General features: G+C 39.5%; 1 protein-coding gene across 1 annotated transcript in view; it reads right to left on the bottom strand.

Annotated features, from left to right (window-relative positions):
* Positions 1–4,491: 4,491 nt before the first annotated feature.
* The window catches only part of TAF4 (TATA-box binding protein associated factor 4), a 37,390-nt gene continuing 23,800 nt past the window's right edge, over positions 4,492–18,081 (bottom strand). The window contains exons 5-16 of the mRNA XM_053993111.1: positions 17,311–17,430; positions 16,434–16,556; positions 15,638–15,727; positions 14,335–14,589; positions 13,986–14,130; positions 13,388–13,502; positions 12,614–12,783; positions 11,850–11,980; positions 11,083–11,208; positions 9,613–9,669; positions 9,399–9,518; positions 4,492–6,109 (exon numbers count right to left, since the gene is read on the bottom strand). Coding sequence (XP_053849086.1) covers positions 5,942–6,109; positions 9,399–9,518; positions 9,613–9,669; positions 11,083–11,208; positions 11,850–11,980; positions 12,614–12,783; positions 13,388–13,502; positions 13,986–14,130; positions 14,335–14,589; positions 15,638–15,727; positions 16,434–16,556; positions 17,311–17,430 — 1,620 coding nt within the window. The 3' untranslated portion in view covers positions 4,492–5,941. The remainder of the gene's footprint in view (positions 6,110–9,398; positions 9,519–9,612; positions 9,670–11,082; positions 11,209–11,849; positions 11,981–12,613; positions 12,784–13,387; positions 13,503–13,985; positions 14,131–14,334; positions 14,590–15,637; positions 15,728–16,433; positions 16,557–17,310; positions 17,431–18,081) is intronic.

Below are 18,081 nucleotides of genomic sequence, written 5' to 3'. Positions count from 1 at the left end.
TGTGTGTGTGTGTGTCCATAAATTAGGTGGGCTGGGTGCAGGGGCAGCTCATGCCAGGAGGAGCCCAGGGGATCCCAAACCTCCTGACCTTCCCTCCATGCTCACAAAGCAACTTCAGAAACTCACAGAAGAATCCATCCAAGGCTACAAACCCTCCAAGACAACACTTCCCTCTCAAGAATGTGACGTTGGCACTGGGGGGTTGAGCCCTCACCTTCTCCACGGCCACTGCTGACCACACTCACCCACCACACTCCACCTTCCCTGCTCCCTGGCTGCTTCTGTTGCCAAGGAGATGGGGATGCTCACACAGACCTGCTTGGTGTTGTGTAGGTATCAGGTTTAGCTATTTTTAGGGTATTTATTTTTTTTTTTAATTTATGGGCAGCGCCAGGCACATTCCCATAGGATGAATGTACTCAGAGCTTCCACCTCACCCACCCTGCACTGCCTCACTCCTCAGCTGTCCAGGTCTCTCATTTTCCCCTTCCCAGCTGTCAGCTCCTGCCCTCACCCTGCCCACATGAGCTCCTGGGCGTTTTTCCATCAGGGAACTGAATGTTGGGGAGTTTTTCTGGGATCAAGCTGAAGGGATGGGAGGGACAGGCCTCCCTTGGGTTTGGGGAGGAGAGGGCTGGATGGGAATGGTGCTCATCTCCACTGGCACACTCAGCTGTGCTCTAAATGGAGACCTTGAAATATCAGTATCAAGAATCAGCAAATACACACAAAATATATTCCCACCACTTGAGTAGGAGTAAATAGGAAAAGTAGGATTTCACACCATGCAAATAGAATGAAAAGGGCAAACAAAACTACTACAGGAAGGAAACCCTCCCACAACTTCAAATCACACACCACTGCTGTGCATCAGTGTGGAAAGTGAGAATATAATTATTTTTAAAGGAACTTAACTCTTATTTCTCAAATATAAACAATCAGTCCCATCAATTCCACCTGAAGATGAAGAGCCTTGCCTATAACTTACCCAAATTTTACTCTTGTCCCTCTCAAAGTGGAGCAAAGGAGCTGAACAGTGGCACACTCAACATGACATGAGGATTTTCATTTTCACTGAGCAAGGCTGTGCCTAAACATCAGCACGTTGCTCTCCTGGGAAATTAGATATATTGTTCTTCATATTCCAATCTGCAATAATTGGGCAACCCTCCAAAGTGTTCGCTTGAAATTAGAGCACCAAATGCATCACAGCAAACTAGAAAGCACTCACAACTTTTTTTTTTTTTTTTTTTTTTTTTTTTTGGCAACTTGATTTTGTTATTGGATTGAAAAAGTACATAAGTGCTTAAGTTAAACCATGCAGTACTTTTACAGAGCAGTAAAAGCCAGATTTGTTATGCATTTATGCAGCACTTTCACAGCAGTATGGTACCATATCACAGCCCAAACGCTGTTTGTGTTGTTTGTACAAGTCCTCTGTTGACTTCAGAACAGGGAAACTCCCAGGAGGAAACCAAACAGGGTGCAACCCAGCTGCTTCCAGAGAATAACAGTAAATAAGCTGAGCAGGAAAACAAAGGGAAGATAAACTGTTTCACAGAAAAGTTATTTCTGAAGGGGCAGAACAAAGTAAGATCAGGCAGTGGCTACGAGGCCTCCTCAGAATGTGCCCAGAGCTCCCCTTGCCTTCCCACATCTTGCAGCAGCACTGGGAAAGTTTCCCTCAGCTGACACAGGAAAACATGACTGAATTCCCAACAGCAAGTTTTAAAGAATGCATTCCCTTTCTCTCACAGCTCTGTGGCCTCTAGTAACAACACAAAATGAAGGAGGTCTGGCTTGCCCCTGCTGGGCTCTGGCACAACCATTCCCAGGACTCCAGTGGGAGAGGGGAGAGTGCAGGGTTTGGCCACAGACTTGCAGGAGGAAGACAGATCTGGGCTAGTAAAATGCAGTTTTAATTCCCCTAGTTGTCGTCCTGTGGGATAGCCTAACTGGGGGAAGCTTTGGTGGTGGGCAAATAAAAGTCAGGTCAGCCATGGCAGAGCAGCCCTTAAGGTGCTGCCCTCCCCATTTACCCCTCCAAGAAACATCTCCCAAATTCATCAGCCTGGCAACTTCCATAGACAGGGAAATGTCACCTGCTAAAAAACCTCCCCAAATACTGAGGAGCAATCCTTTCCAGGGGGGCTGCTGGCATGGCTTTCCCAAAAATCTAAAGATTGGGATCAACTCATACTACCTAAACCTTTTCCTCCTGGCACTTTACAGATTTTAACACATCAGGTCCTTGCCTAAAGCCCTGCTGCGCAAAAATCCTGGCACAAGCACTGGAATTCTTTGAAGAAGGGACCCTCCCACCTTGCACAGCCAAGCACAGGGCTCTGCACACTCACCTGGGCAGGTGGATCCACACTCCCACACTGCAGGGAAATGTCACTCCTGAAAGTGCCACCACCCCAGCCCAGCTGCCACCCTCCCTCACTTACCCCAATGGTCAAGACTCTTCTCTGCAGATGGACAAACAGCTGTAAACCTAAGAAAACAGTTAAAACTGTCATTGGAGCTCTTTTAAATTTGCAATTTAGACAATCTCAGAAATGTGGGGAAACTTGAATCACAGGGAAACCTCCAATAAAATCTTAATTACTGTGAAACTGGTGTTATTTATCATGCATGCATCTCTCACTATATATTAAAAGGTTTCCTGAAGATGTATTTATTTAATTATAAACCTGTGAAATAAGAACAGGCTGAATTCAGAATGCCTTATTCTATCCTACCTGTTCTGATCAATTTTTCTGCTGGGAAAATAATGATATCAACAGTTCAGCAACATTAGAGCTATGCAGTACCCGATCAAGGGTGTTAAAAAAATACAGGGACATCAAGACTTCTGTAAAACAGGGCAGAGAGCTCACTGCAAGTCACAGACTTACAAGAGAGAAGGAACCTGTCCCTGACACTGAGCTGAAAGAGTGTGATAAAATAAAGGTGCAATAAACCCTCACTGACTCACACACAGAACGTGCCAGCTGTGGCAAACTGCAGTTTTGGGGGTGCTTACAACAAAGGTGCATCAGTCTTGGTACGGAGAGCCAAGGAAAGGGGCAGTAAATTCTCTTCCATGGTCAACCCCAGTCTCTGGTGGAGCTGCACAAGCTTTGGGGCCAGGAAAGAATCATAACTTCTCTCTCTACATGTCACTAACACACAAGAGGAGTGCTGTTGTACACAGGTATTGCCCTGTAAATGCCACCCCTCCCTCAGCTGTGACTTTGAAATGTCAAATTTCTGAGCAGCTTCAAAAACAGTTACCAGTTTTATCATAAAATAACCAACAAAAAATGAACAAAAGTCTTCAACTGCTGTGCTGTGAGAACTCCTCACAGCACCAGTGTACTGACAATAATGTGCCAATTCCCCAGTCCAAAACTCCATGAATTTAAACTACTGGAGGGAGATGGATGCTACCAGCTTTTCTGACTAATGGAAACATTTTTATTTTAGCTGAGAAAAAATTATATGGAGTGAAGGGCTGTCTGTGCACTTAAAACTAATGTTATTTAAAACAGAACCAAGGGCTCTCCTCTTACAAGAGATCTCTTCCTCCTCCCTTGACCTCTCTAGAATATTTCCAAGCTACCGAGCAGGGAGAGCAAAGAACAGCACACCAGGAAATAACTTTTAAGTTTTCAGTTTCTTCCCCACTTACCTGCCCCAGTTGCAGACACTGTGCCCAGTCAGTGGTGATTAACAATTACAACCAGCTCCTGCTACAGTTCAAGGGATGCTCTGACAGTGTTTTGGCCAAAAGTCAAAGGTGTTTCTTTCCACTTAATACCATGACACAACTTAAAGGTTTGGAGTTTACAAACAATGAGTCTCGGGGTCAGTGTCACACAGGGTGTCAGGTGAGCACATCCCTTTAGGAGCTGATCCTCTTTTTCAGAGACACTGATCTCCCAGGGGCCTGCTGCCAGTGCCTGTTCACAGCAGGGCTTGGGGCAGCAGCCTGTGGGCAGATTTGTCTGTATGCAAGGAATAATCAGCAAATAAATGTATCAGCAGGATTAGGCCCTCAAAATTATTAGGTTAAGTGGCCCATGAGAGGAGGAATTAAAAAAAATACAACCCAAAAGCTAAATATTCAGTGCAGAACATCAGAAATGCTTCTAAGATTTTCACGTTGATAATCAGAAGTCTCCCTGACTATTTTCTTTCATAATTGTGCTCCAAATTGTGTTTGATGTCCTACTTTCTTCAGCAAACCACTTTAGCTGTGTTGGAGGGAGCAGGCTGCCCCCAAGGAGAGGCTGTTTTATTAAACCTTCACTAGACAAACACAAAATATTTCAGATGTTTCAGACACCTTTCCCTGCTTAAAAACCAACCAAACCAAACCCACTGTCCACTGATGCTACTCCAAGACCCTTAAGACAACAATCAAATGCCAAGATTCATGAAATCACATAGCTCCAAAACACTGATAAAACAAAACAGTATAAAGTGCATCTTTAGCAAACAATCCCCTCAAGCAGACTCATCTTTTACTGTACCAAGAAAAATAAATCCAAGTGGAGAAAAGATTTAGAGAGAAAAATACATTAGCAAATACAGATAAATTTGTTTTTAATAAAGGAGTTAATTTTCTTTCAATCCTATATAAAACAATAGCAATTAAAAACTTCATTTTTGAAAGTAAAATATTTACATATGAACAAGTAACTGTGCAAAATTTACATGAAAAAAAAAATGGAAAGACAGGATTTCCTAAAAGACAAAATAAAAGGGGTGTAACAGTTGTCAGGTGTTGATAAAAATACTGATCAGCATTCAGTTTACACGCAAGAGTTAAATTCTACCATGAGAGTCCACACAAAGAAAGCCAAAGTATTTACAGTCATAAAAGTACTATCAATAGACAATTTAATACAATAACCTCTGAAAATATAAAGAACCAATTAGTATATTTGTAATAAAAAAATAGGTACAAAGAAGGGACTTTGCTCTGGACATCTTTAAAGTAGGCCCACAGCTTGCATACAGTCTTTTAGCAAAATAATTATAGTTTACATAGCCATTTTTATGTTATGTGCCAAAAATTATGTACAATTACTGACAAAATACACCAACCATTTTTCAACACTTGATTCACACTGAGAAAGTCTTTCGATGATTCCTCTCAACTTTTGATTTTATTTAATCTAAGCTTTCACTTTAGCTAAAAAACACAGTGCAAGTAAAATATATTTATGCTGAAAAGGTTTCTCTTTTTTTCCTTTTTTTCCTTTTTTAACTTTACAGCTTTACAAACTATAGCAAATAAAATGCATTTTTACAGATGCTGCTAAAACATTCAGAAGTAACCCTCCTTTATGGGATTTCAGGGCCTCTAATAAGCAATAATGTGATTAAAATTGAGGTTATGTTTAAAATTAACTGTATATCCCTCTAGATTTTGAGCATTTGGGGGAAAGATAAATATTCTTAAAAAAAATCAGTTTGCTTTGCTAACTGACTGTTTAAAAAAAAAAAGCTAAACGAAATGAGGTCATCTGCTGTAGACATATGCCTATGTAATGGATTTAGTTGAATAAAACTGAACTAAAATGAACAATTAATGTTGAAACTGCTACAGGGCTGACAAAGGGTAGCTAGTTATTTGCTAAACGATTCCATCAGTCTTTATATATGGCTTGTTTGGCAAGAAGGCCACTCAATCAAGAGATGAGTTAAAACTTAATTGTCCTTTTATAGTATCCACAGGCCTTGTAAGTATCCTCACTGTTACAGAAATGTATTTCTCTCACACTGAAGAGTTTATTTATAAACAGGAATATAAAACTGTTCCATGTAAAGAGGTGGTTGTTTTTTAAACAATATCCCATTCGCTTGTTACAAAAAGGCGTCATTTGCAAATATATTAAAAAATGTCCTCAGGCGTCTCTCCGTCAAAAATACCTTGATCTTTTCCATTTTACTTAAGGAATGCTTTGTATAGCAATAGTGAATGGCTTGTCTCTCGCTCATTTTCTAAACAAAATATGAGGTCCCTGAGGTTCACCCGCGTTATCCTTTGTCGCGTAAACTGTCTGGTTGTTCCAACTCCAGAGCTGCCTGGGACTGCTGCACTCGAACCAGATCCCTGGAAAGCACAAGAACGGGTCAGTCAGTCCATGCCTGAAAGCACTCCAAAACTTTTCAGAGAAAACGTGTGACCTAAAAACTCTACACAGTCAGGCAGCTGTAGGCTACCAGATTAGAGATTTCCTTTTTAATTCTGATTTATTAACAACAGCTGAACAATCACAAGTTTTCAGTGTCATTCAGTACAGACAAAAAAGCCCCAAAGCAGTGCCTGTGTTTTCAGGAAGGCGCTAAGGACAGGCAATCCCAACAACCAAACCAAAAGGACAGGATTCTTCACAGTCTCAGCACACAGATGCCAAGGAGCTGTGGATGACCTGGGGAGCAGTCCTATTCCCAGGACTCTGAGGCCTTGAATCATGTCCTAGATCCTCCTGATCTCCATGGCAGGGTGTTCTCCTTCTGATGACAACAGCTGTAACCAAGCTCAGGCCTAAATTTAGGAGAAGCTTTCCTAGACACAGTCGCATATTCTCTAATGACCCCTGAATGCTTCTCCATCTCTCGGCATCACTCATCCCGCTGGTGCACCGGGAGTTTCCCGAAGCGGCAGGACAAACGAGCGGCACGGAAGGGCGGGGAGGGAGCGGGCCGGGAGCAGCTGCAGCACCGCGCAGCGGCCGGCAGATGGCGCGCGCGGAGCGGAATCCAGGCTGTGCCCCCAACTTCCAGCCGGGAATCTTTGTCCGCTGCCAGGGATTTACTAAATAATGACTTCTTCTGGGAACGGGCTCGATTTCTGAGGCTCAGCTACGCATTCATTTTTCTCTATGTTATCTTTTCTTTTTTAATGAAACTTTTATACTTCATGACACCAAACACACCCCAGCAGTGAATAAAGACTGATCTGCCACTGTGTTTGGAGGATTTTAATTTTTTTTTCTAAATAAAAACACCCCAGACTTGAAAAAAAGCCCAAATTTAGAGTGGTGCATGAGCCATGTGAATAAACTGCTGAGGCTCCCACTAATAGGTGTGAAAGTAATGTATTTAATCAATTAACATTACTGATGATCAAACCAACCTAAACCTGCACTAGAAATGATCACTCTGGGTTAGAACTCTGGTCAATGCAGGTGAGCTTGCTTCGCCACAGTGCTAACATTAAAGTCAGATCTTTGTGTTTATTTTTGATTCTGTTTTCAAGCATTCTGTTGATCCAGCAAACACCAAATCCCTAAAATCCTGTTGTTAGGGCTGCTCAAAGGCTGGATTTTCAAGGGATATTTTAAGGCACTTGCACAATTTGGCCATCTAATTTTCACCAACTTCAGTGGAAATTAGAAGATGCAGGAAAGTACTGGACACTAATTAAATTTTCTCACATACGTATGATTGCTAGAGAAGAGAAAGAATGGGTGGAAGGGGTTTTATTCTTATTTTTTAAATATTCTTTAGTGAAAGCTCAAGCCTGAGTTTTATTATGTAGACCATAATACTGGAAATGCAAAGGTAAAATTTTAGGAGTCTTTAAAGACACAGAATTATGTATGGAATAAGTTAAGAAGCTTTTTGGTAACTTTCAGTAAAATCACATGGACATAAAACTCCCAAAGTGACAGCAAGCTATTTTGTTGAATTTGGAAACAAAACAGTGCAATTACTACTATGAAGTGATTTTACATGTAATTAAGAGTCAGCATTTGTAGACATCAAAAGCTTCCATTTACAAAACTGTGTCTAAGTAACAACAAACCTTTTTTCCCCACACTTCTTGTAATATGCCTTAACCACAAACTGCATACAAATGGTGACAAGTGGAGCCCAATTTAAAAATGTCAAGTGACACAGCAGCAAAAGCACAGCTGTGAGTATCAGATCAAAGGCAGCTGCTTCTTAATTAAGCAGACAAAAAGATTGGATTTCCAGGGAACCTGTAGTTAATTGGTTAACCAGTGATTAATCCAAGATAACTAAATTAGTCAGATTTAGATGAAATACAAACAAGTGTTCGCAGGGGATGCAAAATACATCCCATAACCTCAGTGACATTAACAGACCATTAAGGTGGCACAGCTGAGCATGCAGGAGTAAGCAATACCAACATTAACTCTGCATGAGGTACTTCAGCATATTCCTCTGAGACAACTTCATTTGTGTACACATCTATCTTTGCAAAGTGCCCCATTCTGTAATTTTCATAATTTTAAACCACATCCATAAACCTTTAATAGAGTAATTTGTCAGCTTATATAAAAACAAGTCTTATTCTCAGTAGCAGACATTTTAGTAAATTTCAAAACTTAAAATTACTTTATAAAAGATGCTCAAGAGACTTGATTTTTTATAAACAAAAATAACATTTACTAGTATTCAAATTTTTCTCTACCATTTTATGTCAAGCATATGTAAATTATTACTTCCAGCAGTTCAGTATAAAACAAGGTGAACTCTTTTGAGGCTTTTCTACAGTATAAATGCTTTAGCACTGAAAGTTAAGAATGCTCAAGGAGTATTAAACAGGACTATTAAACTATTACTATTCTGTCACTTGCTATCAGACACAAAACCCCACGGGGGAAAATCCTCAAATTATAAAGAGAGCTTTTGGTCCAACAAACGACAATTTTCGAGAATGTTTTATTCTTTTTAAACATTAGAGAAATCCCACATTGAATGTCTCATGCAGAAAGCAATTTTATACCATTTCTTGTTTATTAACTTGTTTAGAAATACAGCAGATAATCATGTACCAGAATGTAAATTAAATGAATCAGACACTGAGCATTCCAATACCTGGTCTGCTGAGAATTTTTTAAAAGGCAGATTCAACAGTAGAATATAAAGAGGATGTGCAAGAACATCCTGATCAGATGGAACTGGTCAAACTCATGTGCTGTGGAGACACTAAAACTAAGGCAAATCAACTGCTGAAGAGAAAAATTAGGTAAGCTGCTGTAATTTGAAACTCCTGCTGTCAAATTTAGCAGTGACTGAATTCTACCACCCCACCTACCTCAGCATTACTCTGCACTTCAAGTTAGATTGGTTGAAACACAAAAATCTCCTTCCAGAACTATGGAGGTCCAAAAAGCTGAGACTTGTTAGATCAGAGATGGTTTTTCTAACGTCCCTCCAGTTCCATGAATCAGGGAATGAGCACTCAGATTCTATTCCCTACGCCACTACAGGTGCTAAAAATTGATCCTGGCCTTGGAGTGAGCAAATCTGAACACAACACACTTCTGCTGCTCAGGGAGCTTCCACAAACTGGGGAAAAAGCTCTCAACAGAAAGGTTTGCACAGAGGCTGAGGCAGTAAAACCAAAGGTGACAATTATACTGTACCTCTGTCCCTGATCCAGACCCTGGTGAATCTACTTTCCTTTTCTTCCTGGGACCGATGGCAGCTAACGCAGTCAGGTTGGCATCCCTCTGTCTCATTTGTGCTAGCTCTTGCTGCTGCATCTGTATGTGCCAGAACAAGGATGGGTCATTATCTCTCTTTCAACTCCAAAATAAAACTTCCAAAATAAAAGTTCATGTTAAGCTCAGCACTCACCTCCTTGGCCTTCTGTTTCAACCTAAGCTGTTCTGGATCTTCTTGTCGAGATCGAGACTGTGTTGATAAAGGATGAGCAGGAAGTGGTTGGAGGAAAAGAAAGAAAAATTAACTCAGTTACAAAAGCAGTTAAAGATTATATATGAAAGCTTTTCTTAAATTTCAGCAGGAAGTGGGGAATACCTATCACTCCTACAGAGGGCAACAGTGGTAAACAAGGTCTAGAAATTAAAAGTTTTCCTTTTCTTAACCTTCCTATTTTTGAAAAAGGCATCCCATTTTTCTGCTTTGTTAAAGATAGCAAATGAGTAGCCAGGCAATTATGTCTTAAATGCAACCATTACAAGACACAAATTACAAGACACAAATTACACAGATCTGTGAACTGAATTACACACTTTGCATATGAACAAAGGAATCAGACCTGTACTTTCTGGAACAATTCCTCCCCTTGCTGGGTAACCAAGCACTTACTCAGAGCAGATCTTTCTGCTACACCTACACACACAGGTCAGGCTGCAGGCTGAACAAAGTGCACCTGAGTGACCCAAGACCATTTACATCAGCAACTGCCCATTTCACTGGGCACCTGCACTCCTTGTGTGTGTCATACTTTTAGAATAATGAAATAATTTAGATTAGAAAAGACCTTTAAGAACATCAAGTCCACTGTTTCCCCAGCACTGCCAAGCCCACCACTAAACCATGCCTCCAAGTGCCATGTCTACACAATACTTCCAAGGATGGTGACTCAACCATTGCCCTGGGCAGCTTGTTCCAGGGCTTGACAACCCTCTCAGTAATGAAATTGCTCTCGATATTCAATCTAAACCTCCCCTGATGCAACTTGAGGCCATTTCCTCTCATCCTATCAAATCCTGAGTGTTGTTAATCCCTTACATTCTTTAGGCCAACAACAAAATCAATTTGGATTTTGACATGTCAACTCATGCTGGATCACAAAACTAACAGAAAACATAGGTTGCTTTGTGAATTATTTCTAGGGTACTCTTATCGAATCATATTTATTCTATATTCACTGAGTAGAACCACAGTTTAATATTCAATTCATGTTTACATCAACTGCTTCCTATTTATTGTATTTCTCCAATTTGTAAAAATCTTTCTGAATTCTATTTCTAGTCTCCAAAATACCTGTAACCTCTCTATTACATTTAAGAGTACCACCAAGCTATAAAATTCATCTTTCTTTGCCAACACAAAATGCAAAAACTATATTTCAAGACTCCTTTTAATTTGGGACTACGCAATGAGAGTGGCAAAGAAGCTGTTTCCCATGCTTTACAATGAAAAGCAAAACTGAGCTCTAGTTAAGAACACATTCATCAAGTTCCATCTTTGAAGATTAGTCTTCCCCTTCATTGCAAGTGTTTTAGAATGAAAAGAAACTCTGCAGTTTTGATGTCAAAACTGACACTTTGCAAACACGTGTGAAAGCCGAGCACTTGCCTTTGCTGCGCGCATTAAAATTTCCCTTTCTTGTTCATCTTTACGCTGCTTTTCTATTTGATCAAGCTGTTCAAAGAACTTGAGCTGTGCCCGAACGTCACTTGCTTGTTCGTATCTTTCATCATCCTGAAAATACAGCAAATACGTTTCTCATTACTCCCTTAAAAACAAAGCTGTTAACTTGTACTGTACTGGGGAAGAACATACACATTCAAAGCTCCAATGTTCACTTTGTCCTTTTCAGACAAATAGCAGGAGTATATTTACACCAGTTAAACCAGCTAGAACTCTTAAAAGCATTTTGTTCTATTCCATGAATCATCAGATTTTGACTTCTAAACTAATATCATCACAGCTTTAACCTCTCAAACATATTTCACAGAGCTGTGTGGTTTTTTAAACACTGCTCAGGCATTTGCATCTATCAGGAACACACATCTGTCAGATAGCAGTCTCCTGGGAATTCAAAGCAGTGCTTTTATCTGTCTGACTCTACAATCACTCACACACTAAACATTTGACATAATAAATAAAGGGGAGGGCACAGTTTCTCTGCATTTCTTTATAACCATTTTGTATATGCAAGCTGGAAAGCTCCAGTCACCCATGTGTATTAATATCTTAATGGAAGGTGAATCAGTCAAAGAGAATAAACAACCTGATTTCACAGAAAAAAGAACACCTGAACTCCTGCATTACAGTCAACACCACAGCCTGCTGAATTTGTGCAATTTTGGCATTTGATTTGAGCAATTAAATACAGTTACCTTGTAGGAAATATTCCTTTGTTGAGCAGTCTCTGATAGTTTTTCCACGAGGTTTTGTAGTCTTTGTTGTGTAGCATGTGATACGTAGCTAACTACATCAGGATGGATTTCTGTTATTCCATGTTTTTTACCTACAATCAGAACACAAGTGGGTTGCAAAAAATCATTTTACAATACAACTAAATATAAGTAAAATCTCAGTCATAGAAATTTTAATCCCTTTTTCTAAATGTGATTTGCAGGTTATTCTCAGACAAGGATTAAACAGGAAATTACACACATATTAAAATTCATATTAGTTTAACAAAATTGACAATCTGTTAATAAATGCTGTGTAGTACAGTGTAACAAAGAATTCAGGATTGCTTTTTGTTCCACCATCAATTCTAAATTACTAACTAAAGCTGATAAAAGTGCTTCTGGGTTTACTTCATTGTTCGTGTCATGCTTGATACACCTTATTAGTTTATACAGTCAGACTTTCAGCCAGATTGAGTAGTTTTGATGTTGAATTGCTATCACTTTAGAAGGCAAATCTATATTTGCTATTCCATGGCACTATTCATAAGACAAATTATTTCCCACAGTATCTGAATATACTATATATATATATATATATATATATGAATATACCAGAAAATACCAGAAGGTAACAACTCCAGCAACTTTTAATTATTCAAACCAATTTCTTTGGAAAATGCCTTGAATTAAACCTAAGAGTAGTGAAATATTTTTTTATTAATGTTCAAGATAAAGGAACATACCTATTTCTAATATCCTTCTTTGTAAAGGTGCTGGGAAAAGGAAGGTTTCATCTTTACAGGACCTTGTTAATGTGCCCACGAGCTCAGAGTTTGTTGCCAATATCCGAGCACTTTCTTCTGACAAGTTGACTCCAGCCATTGATGCAACATCATTAATGTCATCATCATCCCTTAAAGGAAGAAAAATTTATTATAATCATAACATTTAGTGCTTATCTGCACACACTGCTATGATACCACAGCTGCACATAATGAATTCCACCATAAACATGAATAATTAATTTTACATTTTATTTGCTTTCGTGATATAATAAAACACAACTCATTTGTTTGTAAATGAGAAATTACTGCTTTGACTTCAAAGAGCACTAATTTTGTACTTCCTGTTTTTTTCCAAGATCCTTTCTTACGTAATGTTTCAACACACCTTGAGAAACAAGAGACCAGACAAATCACTACTACAAAACAATAATAATCTGCCCTCACCACCAAGACAGGCTGTACCTCACTGAGTAACTCAAGCAGAGCTGGGAAGTGAAGGAATGAATTCCACTTGCTTGTCTGGGCAGGAATTGTTTATGAGGTTTAGTGCCAGCTAAATGCTAAACCCAGTCTGGCACGAGTATGTCCAGTGCTGTTTGTTGAAGTCTTTAATGAAGAAGCAAACCTGCCTCCAGAAAATCTACCTCTAGGTTATTGTGAGTTTCCCCAGATGGATTCAGCACCAGGAAGGTCTGAGTTCAGCTGCCCAAGCATAAACATACAGTTCCTCACCTAAAAGAGCCTCCCCCAGGTTCTTTCAGTTTATTCTTCTGAGCAGCAGCTACTTGTGTCGAAACTGTGGCAATAGCTTTGTTTCCAGGTAATACTGCTGGTTTTACCACAGGTACTGCAAGAAGACAGACAGGATTTGTACTCCATCAATAAGAGCTCACACGTGCAAGCCAGTCACAGGTAGTTATGGCAATAGGTCTGGTACAAAGAGTTGACCTCAATAGCTTCTGTCAGCATTTCACCCAGGTAAAAACAGGACCCTTCCCACATAATTCCATTTCTCTGTCAATGCTGCCCTGATAGATCTGTACCCCCAGCCACTATGGCACTATACATTGGAAGATTTTAGCAGTAGTACAAACAGGGCACTTATGAACTGACATTCATAAAACCACAGAATGGTTTGGGCAGGAAAGGACCTTGAAGATCATCTCGTTCCAACCCCTCTGACACCTTTCACTAGACCAGGCTGCTCCAAGCCCCATCCAGCCTGGCCTTGAACACTTCCAGGAATGGAGTATCAACAAATTCTCTGGGCAAATCACACTTCAGGTAATGCTATCAAATATGGCATATCACAAGTATCTTGACCTGTTACCTGTCTGAAGCTGATTCAGTTGGATTTGAGGAGTGGTGAGCATAATACGACTGTGTGGTTGCCGCAATGCCACCATGGGGGTCTGTGTCAACGTTACTTGTGGAGGCCTTATCAATGCCCCTGCTTTTTGAGACTGTTGGATAACCTGCAAATAATAAGGAAAAAAAAAGAACTGTAAATAATCTGAGAATCAGGTGGCAAGAACAAACCCTAAGAGCACCTTAACCTAGATGCAATTTAAGTTATACTTCTTTTCTCAGATCTTTGACTGAGCTAAGCCACCAACTTAAGAAGTACTATCAAAATGAAACCCTGTGCAATAACAAACGCTGCACTTCAGCTCACATACCAGTGGCGTGGACTGCCCTTGTTTACTGACACCAACTTGTGTGGGCTGAGTGAGGCTGATGACGGGTTGCTGGAGGGTACTGGTGACAGTGGCAGTGGCCTTGCCCGCCGTGCGCTGCACCGAGGAGCTCATCAGCACGGCCGCCACCGACGGGATCGTGGCTATCGTCGCCTGCGTCGTCGGCTGCTGCTGCTGGCTCTGCTGAATGAAAGCTGCAGAGTCTGGTGTTAACTGTCTCAAGGCAGGTAAACTCCTCTGAAAAGGGGAAAAGAAAGAGTTTGGTTGAGTTGTTTAATCCTGGCTCACACAATATAATTGTCAAGAAGCGACGCGTTTCGTTTCAGTCCATTGGATTGGTCTGCCTGCACCCGAGGAAAGGTGAGCACACAGAAATACCAACCTGCTCCTATTTAATAAGCAGGACAGAGGGACAATACCATTTGGATATCATGGGCATCTAGGCTATGCAGCCTACCTGGAACCCCTGGTATGTATTTAACAACCCAAGGCCATGCTGCCTTCCTTGACTGTCATCCTACAGCTTAAAAGTCACACTGGAACAGCAGGGAAGATTTCAGAATAGCTCAACAGAGACCACAGTGTTTTGGTGGCTTCTTGAATTAGTTGTTTTCTTATGGCAACAATTTTTGTCCTCGGGAACAGCTCAAGGTTGGACAAGCATTTAAGAACCCAGAAATGTCAACACACACCTACAACTATATCCCATAATCATACATTAGTCAAGCAGTTACACTCTTGCAATTCAGTGCTGTTGTATTTTCACTGATTTCATTGATGGTAAATGTTTTGCAATAAATACTATTTTGAGATTTGCTGAACTACTATAAAATTTATGTCAAATGTGATTTATCATTGGGAGATGACCAATTTCCTGCTTATCCAAACCAGTTTACAGCACAGGCAAAACTTCCCCAGAAGGTACAGTTTTCTGTATCATTGAATCCCTCTGCTTTCTAAGACTAAAAAGAGAGCAATAAATCAATGTATAGGTTTGTGGTTTAAGTCATAAAAAGAAAACTTTTCAGATTTCTCAAAAGAGCTACAATGTGTCACCATGGTAGAAGTTATATTACTGACTGTGCCAATGAATCACAGTAACAAACTCTAGGAACTAAGACACAAAAAGTATTTTTTGAGGGAGCAAAAGCCTAACCAGGCACCATTTAAAACTTCCATTAACGTGATTTTGGAAGTCCACCTATAAAGGCAAAGGATGTGCTTGTGCTCATTGCTGCTGATATATAAGCACAGAGATAAAGGAAGAGTAGTGAAGATAAGTTACCTTCAGGAAAGGCACAAGGTAAGGTTGAGGTGAAGAATTAAGTTCTCTGTAGAGCCTACTGGTAAAGTCTTCTGGTTCAATTTTTCCATCCTTCAAAACAGAAAATCCAAATGAACAAACTTGTAGAAATTAATTTTTACAGATATCCAACACTAAAAAAAATTTAAGGCTTGGTAACATACTGAAAATAAGTGGTTTTATCATCCTTCACTGTTTTTAGTTACCAATAGCTTTATGGTAGTAACCAACTTTACTACAAATTTCAAGTAATAAGACCTAAATTCCTCTGGTTACTGCATGCTGGAATACACAGCTTCACCATAACTTATAGGTTGCTAACAAGTAGGCTAAGCAATACTGGTACTCATTCTATAAATATTAAATATGTCAAACTTTTATATTAGTATCATTTATTAGCAACATTTATTACCTTTTTTTTTGTAAAAACTTGTGATTTCCTACAGTCAGCTATTGCACCAGCTGTAGTGTTTTCCCTCAAGTACGTAATACATATTTTTATTAATTGTTTTATCAAAATGTAGAATTTAAACAGCCACTACTTGCATTACTCACACTCCAACTGAATTCATGTTCTCATGCATGAATATAAGCAGTAATAAACTTAATGGAAAATTTATCCACCTATTTTAATTCAGAAGAAGCATAGTTAATTTGACTTAGCTCAGATTTTATAAACTCTGTCCACTGTCAAAAAAAAAAAAACCACAAAAAACCAGTTCTGAGTCTGAATTTGCCCAGATACTGTATTTTACAACTTCTGATGAACTTTTCTTACCAGCAGATTCTGTACTAATTCCTTCACGTTAGCCGCAGTCTCGGTGGACTGTTTTCCAGATGATGCCAGTTTTATTAATGTGGACAGAAAGTTTTTGCATTTCTTCACATTTTCCATAGTTTCCTTAGAAGGAATGGTAAAAGGAAAACAATCAGCGAAACGAAGACAAACTCCTCTTAATATTGGTCTCACCATATACTCCATGAAATAAAGTCCTTTAGTTCATCAGTACAGAGTAATATTACTATTACAGAGTAATATTTATAGATACATATCCCTTACCTTAAAGCATAAACAGACTGAAATTATTTTTTTTTTTCATATACTCACACATATTGTACATTTTTGTTACCAAAATTTAAGGAATTGTGATTCTTCATGAAATAAAGAAACACCAAGTATTTTAAGAATGGCACATTGGATATGGGAAAATACATGTTTTAGCAGGACAAAAAATAGTAAAGCTGCTGTTTCACAGTGCATAGTACATGGATTCTCCCTGTTTTGCCATCCTGGAAACATGCAGCTTGAATCAATCAGTGCTAGCTGCTTATCCCTTCTCATACTGATTCTCTTCTACAGTGCTGAACAATTCATTGCTCTATAAAATATATCTAATGTATTTTTTAAATGACTGCTTTAATACTGTTACAGAAACAAAAACACTTTGACAACTATCGAAATTCAAGTGACCTCTACCCACACCTTATAAATTATATGGCTCTATTAAAGTTTACCTTTTCAAGGTCAACAGCTCACAGAATTCCTGCATCTTTACTAACCTCCACTCCCATCTGTGTTTACATGTATTTGTATATATGCACATCATGCATATGTGAGTGCACAAAAAGAGATGTTACAATTCTCAGAATCTTACTGTGGCAGCAGTGGAGGTGGCCGTTGTCCCTTGCACTGTTCTCTGAGGAGTTCCAGTTTGTACAGCTGTTGCTGTCCCCAGTGTGGTTGTTTGTGCAGTACCACCCAGAACAATCTGAGGCTGCAGAGAATAAAAACACAAGATTATTTTCTGTGGAACGTACCAAGAGGCTGTTTTCCTGAGCCATCAAACAGAAGATGAGCCACGGGGCAGTAGAACACCTTTCACTGCTGCTATAAATAAGTTGCTCATGGTCTGGTGCAGTGGAAGGAAACGGCCACCAGATGGCACTAAAAACATTGGAAACGGGAATTCCAAAAATTGATTGAAAATTGCGCGATTTTTGGTCACTGAATAAAATGCCATAAAAATAATCTCAGCCGGTGGGGTTTCAAAACTCAGCTAAAACCAGTGCTGAATTCCTGTGAATTCAATTTATCTTTTTGCCTGTTTCATTAAATGCCATTTCCAAAGGGAGGAATTTTTAAAAAGGCACAATTGACACAAAAGCTTTGGTCTTACCGAGGTGTTTGTGATAAACAACAGGACAAAACATTTTTCTACTTTTGTAGACAAATTGGTAATTTGAAGTAGAAATATCGGCTCCAAAGAATCACAATTACAAGCAAGATCCTCTCACATACACAGCTCATTCATGGGCTTCCAACAGTCTAATTATTAACAACAACCCAGTCTGACAGACAAATTCCTACCAAGCTACAACTGACACTCGGAATGTTCACAAGTCATTTGTAAACTTGCTCTTTATAT

Source organism: Vidua macroura, chromosome 17 (genome assembly GCF_024509145.1).
Source record: "Vidua macroura isolate BioBank_ID:100142 chromosome 17, ASM2450914v1, whole genome shotgun sequence".
NCBI lineage: Eukaryota > Metazoa > Chordata > Aves > Passeriformes > Viduidae > Vidua > Vidua macroura.
The sequence above is the reverse complement of the archived record's forward strand: the minus strand, read 5'-3'. Positions and strand labels throughout refer to the sequence as shown.